This window comes from Camelus ferus, chromosome 3 (assembly GCF_009834535.1).
Source record: "Camelus ferus isolate YT-003-E chromosome 3, BCGSAC_Cfer_1.0, whole genome shotgun sequence".
NCBI lineage: Eukaryota > Metazoa > Chordata > Mammalia > Artiodactyla > Camelidae > Camelus > Camelus ferus.
In genome coordinates, this window is record NC_045698.1 from 88,913,942 (window position 1) to 88,937,677 (window position 23,736).

General features: G+C 37.0%; 1 protein-coding gene across 1 annotated transcript in view; it reads right to left on the reverse strand.

Moving 5' to 3' along the window:
* FBN2 (fibrillin 2) overlaps nucleotides 1-23,736 on the reverse strand; it is a 207,397-nt gene that overhangs the window by 64,178 nt on the left and 119,483 nt on the right. The window contains exons 16-25 of the mRNA XM_032476642.1: nucleotides 20,837-20,989; nucleotides 18,346-18,399; nucleotides 16,631-16,756; nucleotides 13,973-14,098; nucleotides 9,343-9,462; nucleotides 6,426-6,563; nucleotides 5,773-5,823; nucleotides 5,184-5,309; nucleotides 2,833-3,060; nucleotides 2,036-2,161 (exon numbers count right to left, since the gene is read on the reverse strand). Coding sequence (XP_032332533.1) covers nucleotides 2,036-2,161; nucleotides 2,833-3,060; nucleotides 5,184-5,309; nucleotides 5,773-5,823; nucleotides 6,426-6,563; nucleotides 9,343-9,462; nucleotides 13,973-14,098; nucleotides 16,631-16,756; nucleotides 18,346-18,399; nucleotides 20,837-20,989 — 1,248 coding nt within the window. The remainder of the gene's footprint in view (nucleotides 1-2,035; nucleotides 2,162-2,832; nucleotides 3,061-5,183; nucleotides 5,310-5,772; nucleotides 5,824-6,425; nucleotides 6,564-9,342; nucleotides 9,463-13,972; nucleotides 14,099-16,630; nucleotides 16,757-18,345; nucleotides 18,400-20,836; nucleotides 20,990-23,736) is intronic.

Consider the following 23,736-nt stretch of genomic DNA (forward strand, 5'->3'; position numbering starts at 1 on the left):
CCCTCCCCTAGTTGTTGATCCCAAGAACAATCCCTAATAAATTTCCCGCATGCTAACCTCTGCTCAGAGTCTTCTTCCTGAGGAGCTGAACCTGTATCTGTAACAGTGTAGAAGAAATATTATAAATCTTTAAAATAGCCATTTTGATGGAAGAATATACATAACTTCTCACTTGTCTATTAGGAGAGGGAGATGCCAAAATTAAGTTTGAGGCTTTTGAGGCTTCAGTCCTGAGTGAAATGATATTATTAATACATACAAGGAAGTCCTTAGGCAGAGGAAGGAGGAGATGTAACAAAGGGAGATGAAAACAAAGAGAAATTGCCCAGGGCAAGTTAGAAATGTGGGAAGGGAATGCAGGAGGAATAGAGGGCTAGAGAGGGCACCTAGGAAGTCAGCTCAACAAAGGCCATCTCCACAGTCGTGACAGGAGATGTGATTCTGAGAGGCAGAATGCTGAGACAGCAGACTTTGTAAAAACGCCCAAGGGATGGAAAACACAGAAGGCAAGAAGAATCTGTGAAGACAGGAAAAGGAACATCAGAGTCATGGAAGGACAATACCTTCCCTTGAGGCAGGGAAATACCATGGAAACCAAGAAGGAAGAAAATCAAGGACAAGGTTTGGCCAGAGGTCAGGGAGAATATGCACCAAGGGAGATTTTTTTTTTTTTAACTCAACAAAGATGTTCTGCAAGGAGGGAGGACAGCAGTCAAAATGCAGGGGCTTACAAAGCAAGTGGTCAGTTAAGAGAGAGGAATGAGAAGTAAAAGTAGGAAAAGAGGATGATAGCTTGAGGGAAAAGAAGGGCTGAGGACACATTTTGCACTTGTTTACAGGTCTTAGGAAAGGAACCAGTAAAGCAGGGGAGATGCTAGAGAGAGAAAGAGAGAGGAGTGAATTCTGCTGAGAAGGGTCTGGGGCAGGAGGAGGGAAGGAGAGTGGAAGCAGAGGGTTTAACTCCAGAACATCACATCTCATTCTCCAAAAGTAGAGGAGAAAATAGGGCTGGAAAGGAAATTTTATTACCAGAGAGGTGAGTGTGTCCTGGCAATCAGGCTTGACTTCAATAAAGAAGAAAAAGAATGAATAGTGACATGAGCGGGTGTGTGAGTAAGAAGAGGTTCAGAAGTGGTGCTAAGAGAAACTCATTAAGTGATGTGAAGAGGTGAATGTGAGTATCACTCCGCAGCTGCGAGGCCTGTTTGAGAGTCAATGCATGGATCTCGGTCAGCTCTCCTGAGACTCTCCCTCCTAGTTCTGCAGCCCTGAGTGGAGGAAACAGTGGTGAGGGGGTTGGGAGTTGGGGTTGGTAGGGAAGGCACAGAAAGACAAGACTACACCCCAGGAGACCAGATGGATGGTTTGGGGATAGCCTAGGCCATGGAGGGCCAAGGGTGAGTCAGTGGGACCTTTGGAGCAGGAAGTCAGGAAGAAGTCCAGAGAGACACTTCAGTGGAGACCATGAAGACACAGCAGGTGCAAGGGCAGGAGAAAAGGGACAATTCCAAAGAGAATATGAAAAAGGAGAGTTCTGAAATAAGATCTTGGAGATAATATTTCAAGTGTTTGGACTAATATGTTATATTATCTAATAGAAAAATTTGGAATTTTGTATCTTTTCCAACTAAAGGAAATCATTATGAATAAGGACACGGATAGCAACCGAAGCATAATTATTAAGAAAAACTGTCCACAGATGAGGAAACTAGGTTACAACTTCTCTATTACAAATCTTAACATTTGTAACAGAATGTCAATTTCATGCAAGTGTTGATATAATGGCTACATTCTTTAGTGTTCATAGATTCTGAAAATCCCATCTATATGTTAGATAGAGCAAATATTTTTATGCTCTCTTGAAGCTCTCTCATAACAAGTTTGCTTAAAGAAGTGGTTTAAGCACAGGGAAAAGAAAATAAAAAGAACTATTTACATGATCCCAGTGAGAGGATGGGCTTTTGAAGGCTGTGCTTTCAAAGGGCAAAAGGAAGAGAGCCAGGGTTTACCCAAGACAACAGAAGAACAGTCTCACCTGTACAGTTTCTTTCCTCCATGTCTAGAGCAAAGCCACTATTGCAACGGCACTTGAAACTTCCAATCGTGTTCCTGCACTTTCCATAGGTGCACATCCCAGGAAATGCTTTGCACTCATTGATATCTACAAGCAGAACAGAGCTGGAATGTAGAGCAGGTTGATATGAAAAGAGCAGGTCCACCATTTTAAGTTTAAAAATCTATCATGATGGAAAATAACGTGCCCGAGTAAAACTGGGGGATATCAAATTTGTCGACGGTCACACTGATGCCACAGAAAAAGTTTCAATTGTGAACAAGATTCTCTCTCTCTAATTTTTTTTTGGGGGGGAGGAGGTAATTATGTTTATTTATTTAATTTCTTTTAATGGAGGTACTGGGGATTGAACCCAGGACCTCGTGCACGCTAAGCACATGTTCTACCACACAGCCCAAGATTCTATATTTTTAATGAACAGTTCTGACCCCTTTATTTCTGACCATTTGTTTTGTAAAGTTTTGGGGGGGATAGAGAACTTTTTGCAACATCAGGGCTGTATCTCATCAGGATGGGTTGAAGAAAGCAGAGGTCAGTGGAAGGATGTAAGAAGTGTGAGATTAGCAGTCTGTTTTAGCATCTTCACTTCAACATCAACTTGTATAGGTGATTTATAATATGGGCCATAAGGCTGGCCACATGTTTTCTGTAACAAAGAAAATAAAGTAGGAAATCAAATGTTTAAAGCAAAACCAATTCTCAGACAACATTGAAGGTGAGCTTTAGTGCAGAGGGACCAATGGGCTGCTGACAGTCACCTTTGTAAAACGGCCTCCCAGTAAGAACATCCCCTCTGTTAGCAAAGCCAGGCCCCCGGGGGCACAGGGTCTCATACTCCTTGGTGCCAGGTTTGGGGCACTCTTCACACTCGGTGCCCCAAGCTGCTCCGACTGCACAGCAGCAGGCATCCATGCGGAACTTCCCCGGAACAGGATGGATGCATTCATCTTCATCCCACTTCAAGTAACACTGTTCCATGCGGATATCTACAGGGAGAGGGGACCACAGTCAGAGATTAACTTGTAAGATTCACTGAACACTCACGTACCAAGCATCTTAGTATCTGGCATGATGCCATGCCCTGGAGATACACTAATGGGCAGGAGACACAGTCCCCAGACTCCTGAAATGGACACCACAAAGACAGTCATTAAAAGAGAGCAATGGTGGGTTCTCCCTCAGTATTATCTAATTCTCACATGACACCTTCAGAAACAAAAGGTTCCCTTGGGACAAGACTCCTTATCATCACCTATGATCCTTTTTTGTACTGCTTACCTCAGAAAGAATAAGTTCATTTTAGCATATTTTACAGTCACTAAAATATGGGTAATTCTGGAATTAGTGGGGGTAAAAATCATTTGAATATGGTATGTAAAAAGTTATGATAGTCTGGCAAAGTAATCCTGTGCCTATACTACCAAGAGTCGTATCAGTATTTACATCAGGAATCAAAACACTGTCAGGACACTGGCCACCTATGGCCTGTGAATGTTCTGACTGGCTTGCACAGAAATTGTTAATTTGGAAATGTTTGGATGGTACATGTGCTCTACAGTTGGCTGCAGTCCCCACCATTCCTTATTACCACCCCACTCATTTATGTTACCTGCTTGGTCTCTTGCAAGCATCTGAGTTTGGAACTCCTGATTTAGATCAGTTTCTATCAGAGCAGTTTATCTCTGTTTTTGTTCTCAGAGTATTTTCCATTGTCATATGCCAATCTCTTCTTGAAACTTTCTCACATCCACAACCACAATAAATTATTACAGTGTGATTTAAGTAGTGACAAAAACATTGTGAACCAAAGTACAAAGATAAAGAATCCAATTTATCCTTTTAAAACATTACAAAGGTTTGATTTTGAGTAACTTTACTGGGAATTTATTTTGCTGAGCAAACATTTAAAACCAATGACATAAATTCATATGAATAGCATTGTTCGGTTACTGAAGGCAGTTTGATCTCATTAGTTATTTGACTATACTGATGCAATTATTTGTCATCTTCAAAAGATACTTTACTTTTTTCTAAACTTTGGAGATAATTTAAGAATAAAATTCTGAAAAGAATTTTTCTTTATTATTGGATTTTGGGTATTATAATTTTGAAACAATTCCATATAATTTTACAGTCATGCTTGGTATTCAAATTTAAATATGCTGTCAAAAATTAAAGTGAAAATTGTGTTAATTATAATAACTAAACATTTTTCTTACTACTAATTTTAAAAACTGGTTTTTAAAATACCTTAAAGACCTTTGAATATAATAATTTTTAAAATGCTTATTTAATATATAATTTTTGAATTCTTATTTAACATATAATTTGTTAAATACTTATTTAAATACCTTAAAGATCTTGGTCTACAAGCTTAATTTCAAGTACAAGCATATATAAAGTTATCTTACAAACCAAAAACTTACTGTTCCATAAAATATTGGGGAAAAAAATTCCTTAAGTAAAAAATTGTTCAGAGAGTACATAGAGCAAAAGTTTCTTTTTCAGTCATGAAACCTAAGTCTAGTCAAGGATGACACTGATAAAAAAACAAGGCCAACTAGGCATTTCTGTAATACAACACTGAAAGAAAGAGCTTCCTCATTTACCATCTTCAGAAAGCAAAGCATTAAGAAAGTTTAAACGCTGAAGGTGGTAAAGGGAGGACTAGGATCAGTCATAGTTTCACACAGAAGCCACGTAACTTAGCCGTGACTTCCCTCACTGTCGTGTCTAGCTGCAGCGGCTGGTAAACGTTAACTTCAAACACGAGTTTCCAGTTTTTCTTCTGTGTTCAAAATAGACATAGTTCTCTTATTCCAGTGACTCAGTAAAAGACTAATTAGGCCTAAAATATCGGATTAAAGAAATTATAATTTCTGAGAAATTTGTGAGCAGTACCAACTTTCTATATTATGCATAAGCCACTTCATTTAAATTTATTCACTTAAAAAACACCCGCTAGTGAGTTTCCCCTAAAATATCTCATTTAAAGCAAATTTTCCAAATACAGACCTAACAGCTTTGGACAGGCCACTACCCCCTCATCCCAAATAAGAAAATTTATGCTTGGTTTCATGCATACAATCCTTGAGAGTGTGGATCTTACCCAAACACACACGGCCAGTTCCATCCAATGTAAGGCCTTCAGGGCACTCACAATGAAAAGATCCTTTGCTGTTGACACAGCGCCCATTTGGACAAACGCCAGGAAACACCTCACACTCATTAACGTCTGTAGGGAAATGAAGCAAGCAGAGGGATAAAGATGCTACAAATAGAAAAAGCAGGTGCAGTCTTATTTTCTGTATAGCATATTCAATCTGCAATACAATGTGGTTTATTACTTGAGTTAAGCAGAAATATTCTACAACGAAGTCAGTGGGTTTCCTAGATACCAGCCATGAAAACTACTCCAGCCCTGCTCGTCCATAAAACACGCTCAGACACGCTCTTTGCCAGCTGTTCTGTGCCTTAAAGGCTAGTGATGTCCTCATGAAAATCCAATGGTATAAAGAGGAGAAATGGGAAACACTAAGCAGTCTCCTAAGAGCATTATTCTAAAGCATATCCAAATACATCAAGCATTTTTATTGAGATTCTAAAGATTTTTGAAAATGATAAACAGCTCCAAAATGTGAATGTTAATTTTACATACTGCTCTAAAGAGTTACAGTATCACTGAAGAATGTACTCACCTTCACAAGTAACACCTTTAATCCTGGCAAAGCCTCTTGGGCAAGCTGTGTCTGTGAGAACGAAGGGCATATTTTTACTTCACCACAGAATAAGACACGACAGTCTTAATTAAGCTCAAGAAACAGTATGATGGAGTCTAAATTGAACTAAATGAAAACCACCATCAGGTTTTAGAGGCCAAGGACTCTAGCCACCTGCTGTTCAGTTCTGGGGAGCACAGGATGTGCTGTGGTAACTCCATCGCTGTTGGCCCACATTGAGATTCTCATAATTTTTCCTACAATTCCCTTTTACTTTCACATTGCCAACTGAATTACAAGTAAATCAATAAAAGACTTAAAGGAAATACACATCAGATTCTCCTGGGACACATGCAGACAAGGATGCTGGAGGGTACTGACAGTTCTCCAGCTGCTCAAGTCTAGCTGACTCCCTTCCTTGTCTAAAATATTCAGCAGGTCTGCTTACAGTAGAAGGATAGCCAAATGCATATTTCAGGAAGTGCAGACATTACACCAGAGAAGACAACATGTTAGGGAGGATAATGATCTTACGGTCTTTGTCACTATGGAAATACATAGAGAAAGAAGTGCCTAGTTGAGGGAGAGGCTTTCCAAGGAGAAGCCCAGGCGCTGTGTGGTCGGGCCCCTACCTAGCTCACACCGTTCGCAGGGGCTCCCCCAGGCAGCCCCGAGGGTGGCGCAGCATTCGGATTTCAGAGTAGCTCCATTGATGTTCACCTCACAGCGGTTGTCCTGGATGTTGAGCCAACACGTCCCTTTCAGGCTGTCTGAAAAGGAACAGGGAAGGATGGGGAGCTCTTATCTTTGAAGAAAATGTAGTTCAGTTGTATACACCAAAGGCATTGTTTAATAGTATTAAAAAACAAAACCACTATTTAAAAAACTTTTTTGTATATCCTGGACACATTTACATATACATGCATTTAAATACAGCATATTACATACAGATAAATCACACATGATGCTGTATATATCTCACATGGTATGGTAATTAGTACAATTACATCTCTGGGTATTCTGGGAGCAGCTGCTACTGGCCATGATTTTGCACTGGTATTTCCAAATACAGTGCATTACTGCGATAAGATTATTACTTGTACAAGATATACTCATAGGATTTATTCTCTATGATAAATGCTTTGATATTTAAGATTTGATCAAATAACATTCTCCAAATATCTTCTCCTAATTCCCCACCAAATAAACCTCATACAATTTCTTTTCTATTAGAGAGAAGTCAGTATTTATCCAACTGAAGATAACTGTTCAATGAATAATTTGAAAAAAAAAAGATTAAACAGAAAATAGACATCACATACAAAACCACGGTTAAAACACACCAGCGCTAATACCTGATGTATTTTCTTTCAGGCATTTTCCTATGATGCATTTGCGTGGCTTTATCTCTAGTTCAAAAAGTAACACGTTTATGATAAACTATTTGAAGAAATAGCAGAGGAAATATAAAAACCACCTGGAATTCGACCACCTAACTTTTTAGACCATGTTTCCACATGAAATTTAAGTTCTTCCTTAAGCGACTGTTAAATAACCAGTTTTGAAGCAGAGAAAAGGAATCCAAAGTCGACATGGCAAATACTAATTGGGTAAAATAAATCATATGTGAAATTTTAATCATTTTAACCGGAATATATTAGTCTCCTCAAGCAGTTTATAGAACAGTTCAAGATTAATTTATATTTAGGAAGTTCGCAGAACAGCTTCTAAATCCCTAAATATTCTTGGTATCTAACTAATTCATATGTAGTCAACTTAACTTTAAATTTGTAACCACATCAGGGAACTTTCATTCAGTTCTATATTTAGAGAGTTGGACCCTACAAAGAAGCACTTTGCAGGTTAGTCACTAATTGATTAGAGCCATTTGACGGTCTTATTAAAAAAGTACCTTCATAATTTTTCCTAAGTATATTTTCCTATTTGTCTCCTTTTTAAAAGTAGAATTCTGTTTTTAATGAAAAAGGGAGATTAAAATAATGTCTAAAATTTTTAAATGTTAAGTAAACTCTTTTCTGAGCAGCTCTAGGCTGGGATATTGAAATTTGATCACAACAAATGAAAACGTGTAACACACTGGCTGAGAAAAATATGGTGGTGGTTAGGTGTCTAATATGATGACTTGGGAAAAAAAGGATTTGTTCTTTTTTCATTAATACCTATAAGGGTAAAAGGTCAAAATCATAGAAGTGTTTATGATGAAGCAAACACTAAGATATCTTTGATGCCCAACTGACATACAGATTTAGTGTTCTGAGACATTAATTGACTAATGCTGAGTTCATTTCCTCTGCATAATAAAACAACTCTATCTCAGCTGCAAATTGTGGCTTAGGAAAAACATTTCTTCCTTACCAGATCCAACCCACACGCCCTCCCTGCTAACCTGGAATTCTGTGAGAAAAAAGTAATGCCCTAGGCAGATGGCAGTTTACTTCCTAATATGGAGAGCTGGATAAGCTCAAATTTCACCAGCTGTACCTCACTGGGAGATGAGGGGCTGGCATTTCCAAAGGGAAGGATTTCATTGATAACTCTGGATTTGGTCATTTCTCTTCATACAACAAACAGGTACTCTAAGCATTCAGCTAAATATTATTAGCATCAGACATAATACTGCAAATACTATTATTGCCTTTGGTAAATATTGAATTGAAAATTCATATTGGCTAGATAACAAACAAAAACTGCCAACTTATTTGGCACTATGTAAAAGTGAAAAATCTTCCTATTTGGAAATAGATATTTACTTTGAAGTTGGATACTAGGTAATATCATGAACTGTATTTGCCTCATCAATGGAGCCGTAGACATTAGAAGCAGAAAAGAATTACTAGGATAGTTTTTTCCTTTACCCATGCTGAGCTGTTCCTTATAGTAATAGACCAGACTATTTCATTATATATATGTCCTTGTCTTTATCCAGAACTGACCGTATGTGTTTTGAGATACACTGAAAGATTGGATGTTTTGAAATCTTTCTCCCTTAGAGATCTCCCAAAGCAAGAAAACAGTTATCTTCTCTTCCTTAGAGCCCATAAATTTATGACTGATGGGAGAAATGGAAAAAAAAAACCCAATAAATTCTTTCTTTCTATTTGTTTAAAGTTTAAACTCTTCAGATTCTTGTCCTGTTAACTGAGTCCAAATGCTATCACATTTTTTGTTTACCATTGAAGGTTGTTTATAAAAAGTATGCAGTAAGGATTTGATTGTACTGATGCCTAAGGCATTCCTAAGGAATGAATATAAATATGTGCGTGGTATGGAAATGCTTACAACTTCCAGCATAATATATATCCATGTATGTGCACAAAAGAAACGCTTCCTAGACTCCAACACAATTTAAGAGCCTGCCCACTTTATACTATCAGGTTTTACTCCTTTCTTGATAACAAAAGAAAACAACTAAAGTAACTCCTAATTATAAGCTTTCTGTGGTCATGCTCTGTTTTTATCTGAAGTCCGTCCTGAGGTCTCTGCTTATCTTTACAGTGAGATGGAAACAGCACCATGCATGGACCTTACCAATACAGATCAGTCCTGTAGAGCTGAGTTTGCTGCCAGGAGAACATTCACAATTAAAAGATCCAAGGTTGTTCCTGCAGGCCCCATTGACACATGGGTTGCTTTCACATTCATTTATATCTACAATCCAGAAGGAAAAGATTCTGTTAGAACTGCCATGTGTTTCTGGAAAATATTATTCCAACAAGCCACGCTATGCCAGAATGTCTGGTAAACTTGGCTCTTGTAATTTTAATATGGATCAATGAGGCATTAAGTGAATGGGGAATGGAGACGGGCATTTTACAGTGTGAACACATGTGTGCACGGCTGAGGACTCAGTAGGACTACAGGAATCAGCCTGTTTCAAAAGGGTTCTGTATCAAAATCTTCACTATTTTACTACAACTTTACATAAATTGGATTAGTTTTCTCCTGTAATAAGATGTAATTTTCTGGTGGGAAATCTGAATTCTGATTCCATGAAAAGCAACATATTCCTTCCTAGGCATAACGTGTGCTGTGCACAAACAGAGGTGACTGTTTCTGCCATTTGTGGCTCCGTGAGGTTTTGGAAGAATTTTAAAAGCCTACAGTAGAGACAAAATATCACAGCGCTGGCTTTAATTCCAAACTCCTGGATGCGAATCAGAAAATAAGGGATGGAACTTTAATACCGGGTGTAGCATTCTCCTCTAACTCTCATCCACCTTCCTGTTCACATTTCCACAGTTTGGTGTGAGACTTTTTAAAGCACAACCCATTTTGGTAAAACAAAAAAAGAGAGAAAAACTTTTCATTGTTTTAAGCAGACCTTTGCTATCATTCATTTGATGTGAGTTCTAAATCAAATCATATACCATAATCTGAACAATTCAGAAGTATGGCTGTTAGAAGTAGAGTATGCCTACGTTCTCAAGCGGTGACTGAACAAAATGCCCAGCCAAGAAAGTTAAACAGTTTAACGTGAGCTAATTAAAAATAAATACAAGCTTTAGCTGAAGTAATAGAAACAATATCAAAGACTGACTTGCAGTATAAATTCACTCACTCAATGTAAGGAAGAGGTACACAGGGTTCTTTCTGTAGTTGGTTCATTATCTGAAGCAGGTCAACATACCTCAAAATGCTTTTATGTTGTTGAACACTACGGTTTCAGAGTTCACAAGAATACTTACATTTTCCCAAACACCTCTTTGAATTAAACATAAATACTACATTGAGGAAAACATGCACATAAATAACTAGAAGATTCTGATGTTTACTCTTGGATATCTCAAGTCAAATATAAACTGACCTAACCCTGAAAAGGCAGGGCTTACTTTTGATTTTCAAGTCCACGGACTTGAAATGCAAATTTAAAAATCAATGTGGAAAACAGGTATGTTCTTTTTTTTTTTTTTTTTTTTTGCTATTTCAGAACTACCAAAGAAGTGCCCATGAAATATGAATACATCTTTCTTTCAGGTTGTTCGTAGCAAGAAAGCTTCTTAAAAGAAAAATACAAGAGAAGGTTTTATAAATACAGCACAGATTTGGAATGAAAACATCTATTCCAGAGTACTGAAATTCTTTCAGTAAAAACACAATGTAAAAAAAGAAATCAGAAAAAAAAAAAAAAAAAAAAAAAAAAAAAAGAAATCAGATAGCCAAAAAGGAAGCAGATACCTAATCTGAGGACAGACTATATATAAAATTCACTTTTAATTTCATTTGTAAGAAGCTCCCACAAAATAAAAATGTCCATATCATATATTTTTAAAATCCCTATTTTAAATTAAGCAATTATGAACTCAAAACCTATAAACACTTATAATGACAGCTACAAATATCAACTGTTTAATTTTTCTTTAAACACAATGTTTTTATGTTATAAATGTCATGGAACCAGGAATTGAAACAGTTCACTGTACATTCCTGGAAATAAACTTCAAAGCACATCTGGTTTACATTTAACTAGTTATGTCACTGGAAACACAATCTAAACCACAGTGCTTGCTGTAAAAATGTTAACTTTCACAGACTCTAAGAGCTCAAACAAACAAAAAAAAGTAAAATAAATTTTTGTAACTTCAGTCTGAAATATCAGAAGAGCTTGATTATTACTGCTATTTATTATATGTTTAAAATAGCCTGTTGAAACGTGAATGCCAAGCAAAATTAGTGAATACAGCAAATACATACAGAGAAAGCTGGAGTCTGCGATGAATCTGCTAATAATTCCCTGCCTGGTCTTTGGAAATTAGTTCAGAAAGAATAGCATGCAGAAAACTGCTGCAGGCAGACAAATTTACTGTGAGAGTGCAACGGGGGAAATGAGGCGGAGACCCAAGGGAAAAAGAGATCTGGGGCCTTCAGGTTCATTTCTTTTTTGCAAAACACTTAATAACATGCAAAAACTTAACAGAGGGAAGAAAGTGTGGAAATAATAGTTACTTGGTTGGGTTTCTTACAAAAAATCACTTTTATTTCCACCAGTGTCATAGGCTAGAACCAAAATATCTCTCTATCATTTCTCTTTTATTGACGTAACACGAATTTTCTTATGTGTGACAGATATAAAATATTCATATTAAAGAAAAGACTCAGATTTATCAGGAACAATTATCCTTTGGACAAAATAAGTAAAGGGCACTTTTTCTCACCATCACTGTTGCCTAATTTGGTATGAATATGCCTTAATATTTACGTAATCATCCAACATCAAAGTATTAATCACCATTAACTTCTACTCTTCATTTTTTCACATAAGTAGGCAAATCCCTTTTATTTATGGTTTAGTATTTTGGCTCTTAGCACCCTTCAACTTCATCTTACTTGCTAAAATGCTATAAATACCAACAATTTGGGATACAAACCAAACTTGGACCAAACTGACTCACAGACACCATCTGTTTAGTTCCCTGCTATGTGTCTCCCTCACAACAGCACCTACACATACTGTCACTGTGGTCAGAGAAACCAGATCTAGTAATAGCCAGCTTCCCAGTTAAATCAAGACTCTATCCTAAGCTAGTCTTGCTTTCAGAGTTTTCTAACACTTAACAGAAGCTTATCCTCCAACAGACTATAGATAAAACTGAAGAAGGCCAGTGGGAAGAAGAAAGTGTGGAAAGTCAGGAATGAAAAAAAGACCACAAACATAACTCTTGAAATCCCTTCTCCCACCTTTCAAAAACCTTACTGAGTAAATACAGCTAGAATTTTATTTTTACAAAGTATGTTTCTCAGTGCAATTTTGAAGGATAATTGGTGTTGAAGGGCGGGCAGTGGGAGTGGGGGCAAGAAAATAAAGATTCTAGCTGAACACATTTGAGGAGCCTGGGCTAGTTTAAAAACATATTACAGAAAAATACTCAAAATTCTTAAGTGTGCCTCCTGCTCATCACTGGAGAAGATGGACGTCAAGGACTTGAAAGGAATGCGCACTCTTCTCTGAGGAGCTTCTGCAAAAGGTGCTGGACCGTAGGAAAACTGAACAGTTACCAGAACTAAGTTTAGAAAAACTGCATTTTTTGCTGGGGTTTTCTTTTTTCTTCTCTTTTTTGTTTTTCTTCAGGAGAATTACTTTTTTCAGTGGTCCCTCCAACTCAATCCAAACTTAGAATTGCACTTTGTAACTGCCTTTCACTGACTTCAGCGGAATCATCTGTGTTTCAGCATCTTGTTTGAGTCCTAACTTGTTTCTGTTCATAAGAATGCTTTGAAGTTGAACAGTAAGATGAAGAGAGCATGTTAAAATCTTTTTGCATAATTTTACTAGTGCAGTTTTCTTGGCTATGGAGTCACTAGGAAACAAATACTTCAACAGCTAAGGAAAGGGCTATTCCAAATAAAGACGAAAACTTTTCTTTTTTAAAACTACTATTCGGAAGTAGCTACTGGATTTGAGAGTGTCATAGGACACTTCTGTCGGCCCTCACAGTGAGACTTAAAAGGAGCAATGACTAGTGGTCATACAGTACTTTGATCAAGAAACAAAAACAGAACTTAAGGCACTCACTTCTTAGCTGGTATCACACTGAAAATGAGGCCTTTCTTAAGCATTTAGCTCATTTGTATAACTTCCACTCTAGAAAAATGTACTTGAAAGCAAAGAGGAAGTTTTTAAATCGTGATTCATGAACTATAAGGCCAAATTATAACTCTTAAAATTATCAAATGGAAAGGAAAATTTTCTCGGGCTATAAATTCAATTAAGGTGACCATTTTTATTCAGGCCCCACGTATTTTCTGGGCCAACCTCTGAGGTCTATCAATCATTTCATAAATAAAATGCCTAACAGCTGACTTTGCCATTACAATTCAGGTTCCCCAAGGCTCATGTGTCATAGTGGATTTAAAGAGGGAAAAACAAACAAACATCTGACATTTTATCAGCAAGTAAAACCAACTGGTTCCTTTCACTTTTTTTCCCATTAACTTCAAAATGTTTGTTGATATTTTATCTCAATGGTACAAAGTGGTGGTATCTGTCCACGGGGTTAGGTGCACACTATTTCTAAAGCTGGCATATTAGCTGAAGGAGATTATAAAATTGAAAACATATTCAAACAACACTCTTTTCCTCTACTGTGTCATCAATGCACTAGACGTTTATGCATCCTTGGGTGCTCACCACGCACACACAGCTAAGGAAGACGGCTCTTACCTTCACATGTCTCCGTCTCAGTCCTGAACACATATCCGGGTGGGCACGTGCAGCTGTAGCTCCCGGGCGTGTTTCGGCACAAGCCATTGTCACAGAGCAGTCTGTTCACCAGGCACTCGTCGATGTCTGCAAGTAACCATTAGACAGGAGATACACATATTGAAATGGAGAGCACAGTGATCAGAATGTTTCATTTTTGTTGTTTGTTTCTTTCCTCACTCCACGCCTTGACTTAGCCTTTTCACACCCACAGCACATTCCTTGATCCTAAGCAAACTATATTTGGTTTTATTCAAATAGAACATTCTTAATCTGGCTACTTTTAAGATGCTTGAAGTCCCTGGGAGGTATGCTAAGCTTTGGAGAAAATTCATTAAAACTTTTTTTGTGTGCACTGATTGTCCCCTAGTGGTATTAGATATATTTTAAAGCACCGATGAAGTATATCAAAAGATAAACTCACTTGCCTATATACTTGCTTATAGATAATAAAAATAACAGATGATTTTTTCAAGCTTTTTCTCTGATTAAAATTCTAATAAAGAATGTGTTAAATGACAGTTAAATAAAAGGTATTTACTAATCTTTTCCCACTGTTTTTAATCTCAGAAACAATTAGCTATTAATAGAAAATTAATGTCAGAAACAATTAACTATTAATAGAAAATTAATGACATATTTTATACTTTTGCAGTCTAGAATAGCCTAGAAAATATCACCTAAAGCTTGTGTTTTAAAAGACTCACATTAAGTTTTATCTTTGTATCTGCACTCTCATTTTTGCAAGTGTAATGACAGAAAGAAATAAAACTTGTAGTTTGGTACGAAGATCTCCTTTGACTTAAAGATGTATTTTTAGTCTTACAAATAACAATTGTACCTTACCAAACAATGCACACAATGTACACTATAAAAATTTGGAAATCAGAGGTTGGAAAAACATTTCCTATAATTCTATCACAACTGAAAATATTATGTTTTTGTTTGACGCTTTTTCCTGTGGATGTTACATTTTTGCTCTAATTCTGCAACTTGATTTTTAAAAATTAACATTATATTTTAAACATCACTATAATATCAAGTGGCTGAGTCATAATTTATTTATCCATGAGTCCATGCTGTGGGTTGAAATGTTTCCCTCAAAAAAAGATTCTGAATTCCTAACCCCCAGTACCTCAGAATGTGTATCTTATTTGGAAATAGGACTGTTACAGATGTAAGCAAGATAAAATGATGCCATTAAGGTAGGTCACATTCCAGTATGGCTATGGACACCAATGTGACTGGTGTCCACATAAAAAGGGGAAACTTTGACATAGAGACAGACCCACAGAGGGAAGCTGATGTAAGATGAGGCATACAGGGAAAGACGAACATGTGGCTAGAGTGCGATCTAAAAGCCTAGGAAGGCTAAAGACTGCAGGCAAACACCAGAGGCTAGAAGAAGAAAGGACAGCTTCTTCCCTAGAGCCATCAGAGAGCACATGGCCTTGTGGACACCTTAATTTTGCACTTCTGACTTCCCACATGGTAACAGTAAACTTCTGTTGTTTTAAGCAGTCTACTTTTTGGTACTTGTTATGGCAGCCCTAGCAAACTAAAACTGGAATTTGGCTTCATTTTTATTTTTAAAATCTAGTTTTAACTTTGTCAATATTATGCATATATCTGCTTTAAAGAGTTGAATAGTTCCATGGACCATGTTTAGTGTGTAAGCACTCACTGAGTCTCCCTGTTTTCAGTAGGATGCCCATGCACTCAGCTACACTTGGAAGCTATGCTGGAAGCGATTTTGCTTCTGGTGAATAAAAGTTAGCTGGCTTGCATACTTTTATAAATGTTCAATAATCTCTGGCTGGTGCCCTTCCCAGTAGGTATCAAAACCTATTACAAGTGTATGGTATTTAATACAGCTTTGTGTGTCCATCTGTATGTATATCTTCAGCCCACAATGAAATGAATCTATAACACATATCAGTAATAAAAACCAGTACCATAAACATAGAAAAATGTATTTCTTTCTAATCATAATCATCAAGACTTGGCTACAACTCATTAGTGATCAGATGTAAAAATTGTTATATGTAATGATGGGTAGAGTAACATTCATTTTGTACATGTGGACTCAAGTGTTCTGTGGGAAAATCTAGATTCTTCACAAATTCTTGAATATATGAACTACATACTTCAGTTTTTTTCAAACATTCCCTTATAAATTACAAAAAGAAACACCCATTTCAGTTATTATGTTTGGATAAGTTGCAGCAACTGGTTGCTTCTTTACAGTTCAACCTGCAATATTTAATTTTCTTAACTTACTATTATCCATACTGCCTCGTTAATTTTTGAAGCCCACTTCTTAGTGAAAAATTACAGATTAAGTCATATGCTGAAAAACAACAGGCCAATAACTGACTATGTGTCCATTCATTTGGGAAAACAATAATTTAAATACTAAACTGTGCCACTATAATGGTTGTTACTGTGTAACAACATCAGTTTGATTCCAACATTTTTATATTTCTCTGTACCAAGAAGGAAATAAGAGAAACTGTAAGATCTCTAGTTTTACTCATTTATTTGTAGTTTGATTTCTCCTGTAATCTGTGGGATTGAACTACACAAAAGGCTCTTGTATAAATAAAACAAATAACTTACCAATACAGTTTCTTCCTGAGGCATCAGGTTCATAGCCACTGTTGCAATTACAACGATAGCTACCACGTAAATTTTCACAAATTCCATTGGCACATATGTCAGGATCCAAAGCACACTCATTGATATCTGCATTAAATATGCAAAGTTTAATGCTTACAGTCATTTTACTGTTTGTTGATATATGTATGTGTAATAAAGATCACTCGAAATAAGCAGCGTTTCATTCTGCCAACCCCCAATTTTCCTGCCGTTCAGAAAGGAAGAGGAAATGAATATGAAGAGAATAAAATTGAGAGATCCGGGACACTTCCCTGGAAGGCCAAAAGAAAAATGAAGGAATTGGCAGAAAATCAAAGAATTAAACCATGAAATGTGCTGGCATTTATGATAAAATTAATAAAGAAATTCATAGGCTGTTGGCTCAAAGCCCAAAGGAAAACTCAACTTGATGGGTATTATAACTATCTAATTAAAAGACAAAGAGTTTTTAGGGTATCTATATAATTTTATGGTCTTGAAAGCATGGAATATGTCTATTTTATTATCATTTTTTGTAGTCAAGTAAGTAATATGACACTTAATAAATGCTCCTCATTGTCAATAAGCTGAAATTAATGGAGAGGACAGTTCAAATGTGGATGCTTGAGAACACGTTTTACAACAAGCCATGAACATGACCACTCTCTGTCACCCATGGGCAGTGGGATTTGAGGAATGCTGGTCTTGCATGTGCAACCAGCTAATTCCCATAGGAAGCTGGTTCTGCTGGAGAGGCCATATTGAGAAGGAATAAAAAAATAAAAAAAAAATTTTAGTCACTATGCTCAAATTTTAATCCTAACTACTATTTTCTAGAATTCAGAAAACCTTACATACTCCAGAGATGTCAGCCTTTCGTCTTATTTTTGGGAGAAATATCTTTGTAAAAGTTTGCTTTGTTACTCTGGTTTCCGACACTCTTTGCAAAATGCAACATTTACCGTCCACTAATCTATAATTTGTCTAAAGTCTCCTCAAATGTGAAAGTAGAAGAATATATCGCATAAACTAAAGATTAACAGCACCCTACAGTTTTATTTTAAGAAAACAACAAAGGACAATATATCTATTTTAACATATAAAAGAACCTTAAAATTATAAACATATATGTACTAAATATTCAAGTTCTATATTGGAATTTTGTTAATCATAGGGCTAAATTTAAAATAAGAAAACTTTAATGAATTGTGCTTCTTTAGTTGGATAGAAACATTTTAGTATTCTTGGCCATAAATAGTCAATTTATTTTTAGGGCAGTGTATCTCAAAATCTCTCTTAAAGCTCCATATAAAATATCTTTCACTGATTGTTTTTGCTGAAACCATGTTAAGTGTTATTATTTAATATTTTTCATTTAAATTGACTTGCTTTTTTTTTAAAATCAACTCTAGCTTCTTTTTAAGCAATGGCATCCATAAAACCACAGTTGGAGATTGTTAGTGACATTTTTAACAATGATTATTTAACAGATAAATATTTATCTTTCAGGGAAAATGTGCATCTATATACCAATTGATATCATCTAGCTTATAACCACTGTTCTAGGAGATAATTCATCTCATTACTTTACAGTGACATATTTTTATAATATTAAATATAGTCATATCCATAATGTTACAATAATAAAGTTATACAATTGTATAATTATTATAAGACTGAGAATTAAATAGAGTTACCTCTTCCATCCACAGTGATACCTACTCCACTACTACAAAGGCCATGGAATTCAGCTATAAGATAAAAACAAATAGAGAAATTAAAAACCCCATATCTATTCCATACACAAGTCACTTACATAACTCCAAAACTATCATTAGGAAGAATTACCTACAGTAACTTGAAATGAAAAAAAAAAAAAAAAATCACCATTTTCTAGCACATAATTATGTTAAGAATTCCAAAATCACAAATACGCATAAAAAAAGTAAATAATAATTTGTGATTATTGTCCTGAATGTTGTTAATATATTGATAAACATTAGAAATATTTTCTACATATGGGAACTTTAAAAAATCTAAATTGTATTTTGGAGATTGCTCTTAAACTTTTTTCTCCTCTCAATAATAATAACAGAAAACAATTATGTAATAAATGGCATTTACCATGTGCCTGGTATTGTTCCAGGATTTTATATCTAATAATTTATTTAATCCTCCCAATACCATAAACTTGACACTTACCTTCCCTCTTTTACACGTGAGAAAGTTAGGACAGAGACAGGAAGGAACTTGCTCAGATCAGAGACGCTCTAAGTGGGGAGCAGGCGTGGATCCTCCACACTCTACAACATTTCCCACTTCCTGGACTACCCCATTTAATGGACTTTTTAACAGTTTTTTCTCAGTTATGTGGATATACCACATTTATTCAATCAACCTCTTATTGATGAAATTAGATTTATCCAACTTTCAGCAATTATAATAAATAATACAAAGTTCAATTATCTCACTCTGTTAATCTCTTGGAAGTAAAACTGCTCAAAGTTTATGTCTCTTTTAAGGCATCTGATATTCCTCTCCTCCCTAAATGTTCCAGGTTACCCTTCTAAAAGCAGTGCAAGAGAGCACCCATTTTTGTACACCCTCCCCAATGCTGGAAAAAAATCAGTCATCTATCCTTTACCAATCTAATAAATTAAAAAAAACCCCACCTTTTTAGAATTTTCTTTTAATTTCAGATAGATTGGGCATCTTTTTATATGGAACTTGTACCATTTGCACTTCTGCTCTGTGAAGTTTCATTTGTGTACAGCGCACTTTTTTCTATACAGAATTTCAGTTTTCCTTATTGATTAATGTAAATTCCTTATAAATTAAGGGAAATATTTTTCCAGTTCATACGTGTATTTTAGTCTTTGGTGCTTTTTTTGAGAGTCCTTTACCATAACAAAATAACAAAAAGTTTATATAATCTGTAAGAAAATTATTTTGTAATGTTTAACACAGCCAACTTCCTATTTTTTCCAACGTTTATCAACAATACTAAATACTTAGCTCAGCTTGTTCTCACTGATCTAAATGCTATCTTTATTGTATCCTACATTCCCGCTGACACTCACAACTGTCCTAGACTCGTTTCACTAGTTCATGGCTCTTTTTATCTAGTCCTACTATCCACTTTTCTACTTCTTTCACAGTGTGCCTAAGTCACTTAAATACATTTTTAGGGCAAGACTTCCTTCATTATCTCCTTTTTTGATAAATGTCATACTCAGCAATTCTTCCACAGAAACTCTAATCATTTTGCTCAAGTTTGAACACTTCATGTAGGATTTTTAACAGAATTACAAGCCACTTCCTTTGCTGGAATGCATTTTTCCACCCTCTACGTGGGAAGTTCTTACCACTTTTTTCAAGACCAAAGTAAACACGTCCCCTCAGTGAAGGCTTTCCCAGCCTCCCCAGGCAACTAACTGCTCCTTCCTTTGGGCTCTCCCAGTTTGTTTATGTCCCTTTTAAGGTACAAGGCATACTAAATTGTAATTTATATGCTTGCCTATCTATATTTTCAACTATTCCCAACTTTTAAGGGGAAAAAAAAAGAGATTGTGCCTATTTTTGAATCCCTACCATACATACATATATATTCAATTTATTCAGTTTTCATAAACATATGAATAAACAAGTCATAGAAGAGTCAAAGAATTAAACAGTTTAATGTGCCTATAATTTATGGTAACATTTATAAAGAAATTTATTTCTCTCTGGAACTACTGAGAGATTCCTGATAGACCGAAACTTCTGACAGACTAAAGCCTCGGACCATTCTGCGTCGAGATGAAAAGTAAACAAACAAAATCAGGTTCTCATGAACTTATAATAATCTTGAGAGTGGTGAAGTAAATTTTATGCTATTTATCTTCACCATGACATCAGAGATCAAGGACTTTAGGCTAACGTATCCACGTAAAGAATCTGTTGTAACAACCATAATTGAATCAGCAAATAAACTTTCCTATTCACCGTGTGTTCTCTCTGCCTAGAAATCCTAAGTACATACAAGCCAGGTGTCCTTGTTAGGTGACTCATACCAACGCAGATTTCAATTTCTTTTATTCCGTTAAAAATTAAGACAAAACACTCCACAGCCGAGGGACTCTTTGGCCAAACACCTAAGGTGACATCTCAGGACTCTTCATCAGGTATGAACATGGCAAAGGTGACTACCTGAATTTTTAGCAGGGCATGGCTGGCAGGGCTCTCCAAAACCATAGTCTGGATTGGCACAGCAGCACTCAGACTTGGTCACCGCGCCGGGGAAAGGACGGACACATACTCCTTTCTTGATTCCCCCATAGCATGTACTGCGCATGTGAGTATCTAAAGGAGACAGAGGAACAGTGGTTTGAGATAGTGCCAGAGACGACGGGATTTCAAAACGAAAGGCTTTTGTAACCTAAGTGGCCGCTGGGTGGGAAGCTTCTGCCTTTTCTTTTTCTTTGTATCTTTAGCATCTCACAGTGTTTGAAAAAATCAACAAATGTTTATTGAGAGAGGGAAAGAATAAATGCATACCAGCATCCATTCATGTGCTACGCCAGCATCAATTGTCCCACTTACCCTCACAGGCCTGTCGCTGAACCAGGTGCACCTGCACAATTACAAACAAGACCCGGAGCTCTCATCACTGACTACACTGTACTCAGAATATCACATTTCTATTTCAGAAGATCTGTGAACTGTGAAGTGCAATACAGTTAAACCACCTTGAGACGACACTGCTGGGTCATGAAATGTCTTACTTCAAATTTCTGAGTTAGGAGGAGGCCTTTCTTTATAACTCCCAGTTTACTGTTGTCACTAAGTTTTAATCTCAGACTCCCAATAAATTCCAGTTATAAAAATAATAACTACCACTATGTGTCCGTGGCATTGTGCTTAGTGCTTTACAGACACGATCTCACTGAACATTCAGGTCAACAACTCCACAGGATAGTGATCATTACCCACATTTTGTAGATGAGGAATGTGGGGTTCGGGGGGATTACACAGGATGCCCAACGGCCTAGACTGTCCACTGCCTGAGCTGAGATTCAGACTCAGGCTCATGTGACCTCCAAAGCTCTTCTTCTTTATACCGTGTCCTGTTACATCTGAAAGAAGCATATCCTGCCGAGTTACCTCGTTCTAAATTCTCATAAAACATGCTACAACTTTATGAGACAGTAAATGGTGAAGTACAAAAACACTCAGATCATCATAGAGGCCAGAGAAGCGGTATCGTTTTTAAGCAGTGTATTGATATGGTAATCCCATCAAAGAGATAATTGTTATTATAAATATCTATAATTATTCACAACTTATTGGAAATAATTTTTATATACTTGTTATGCAAAGCGAGTTACCTCCTGCCTTCTGATGTGGTGATGTTTCTCATTAAAACAATGAGATGCATGGCTGCGTTAAACCATGAGCTGTGTGTGTGCTCAAACGGAAGCAGGCTATGAGATTCACCACACCCGCCCTGTGCACAGGACGCGCTGTCCCCTTCTGCGTCTGCCGTGGCCGCGTTTGGCAGAGTCGGCCGCGAGTTACACACGAATGCAGGACGTGGCACGATGACGAACACGCACAGGAACAACACAGTTCATGATTTCCAGTAAGAGTTTAGTGAGTTCTTAGGGTGGCATCACTTACCTCAGAAGGCATCATAGAATGGTCAAGTTATTTCTGTTTTCTCATTGAGAACATAAGCCAGGCACAATTTTTAAAAGCAAGCCGATAAACAGCCTAAGGTACACACTTCTACCTCTAATGAAGTCAATTTTTCCCTTCTTAAAGAGCCCAGACAGGGAACGCTGGCTCGTATCTCTTCAGTGTAGCCAAGCCACGGTTCACGGGGGACAGAGGGACCAGCAGCACCATCAGAACGTGCTCACATGAGTGTTCTGATCGGAAGCGGACCTGACTGCGAAGCTGTACCTTTTCCATATGTTATCAAATTTCTCCGTATCTTTTCTTTCTTAAAAATTGGAACTTTAAAGGGTTTTCTCAGGTAGTTGGTAAAGTATGTATAGACACAAAATGCTAATTTTCTTTTATTCTTCTTTCTTTAGTATACGTTTCCCTATAGCTTAAAGCAAGCAACTCTAAGACTATGCTCTAGGTGTGATGTCACTGTTCTGATTTAACAACCATAATAATTGCAATAGCTGACTAATTGGGCATGTGTTACATGCCAGCCACCATTTAAGCTTTACACAGATACATCTAGTATTAACTTATTTAGTTCTCAGAAACAACTAATGAAGAAAGGAGGCACAGAGAGGTAGTGTATCTTGCCGAAAGCCACAGAGCTAGTAAACAGCAGAACCAGGGTAAAGAAAAAAAATACCCTTTCCCCTGACAGAACTGTCAAGCGATGCTCATAAAGGTGGTGAAATGTTCTCAAGCCAATGTAACAAGACGTTAAAAAGGAAATCTAAGCTGAAATCCCATGGTGTGAAATATCATATAACATGATGAATTTTGAGACTTCAACCTGAAGGAAGCAGAGATGGAAAATGAGTTGCCAAGTCCTCAAACCCTTCCCAATACTGAGGGTACAATTTAGAGAGTGACAATTAAGAGAAGAGTTTTTGAGGGGGATTTTTTTTTTTTTCTGGCAAGAGGCAGATTACGAGTTGCATGTACTTCCATCCTCACCCCTGGTGGAGAGGGAAGAGCTCTGCAGGGAGCAACTGAAGAGCTTTGTGCCCAGCTCTGTCAGGGACAGCTAGCAGGCAAAGGACAGTGGCTGCTATTCCTAACTGTAGAATCCAGGGAGGGAGGTGAGATCAACCTCTATGCACTTGGCTCACAGGGCAAAGGATGGAGTGTCCTATGGACTGGATGTGGACCACATTAACAGGAGGTTCTAAAACAAGCATGTGGAGGGGTGAGGACACACCATTAGAGTCTGTCTGACATGGACTGCAGAAAGACCACGAGTGGCCACTAGTGTCGGCATCTCAGGAAGGGCAGACCAGTGCCCTTGAAGTACTCATGAAATCACCCATGAGGAAGAAGCTGGCTTTAAACATCTGTGAAGCCCAGAGGTCTTGAAGCCACCCTAGGACAGCATCAAT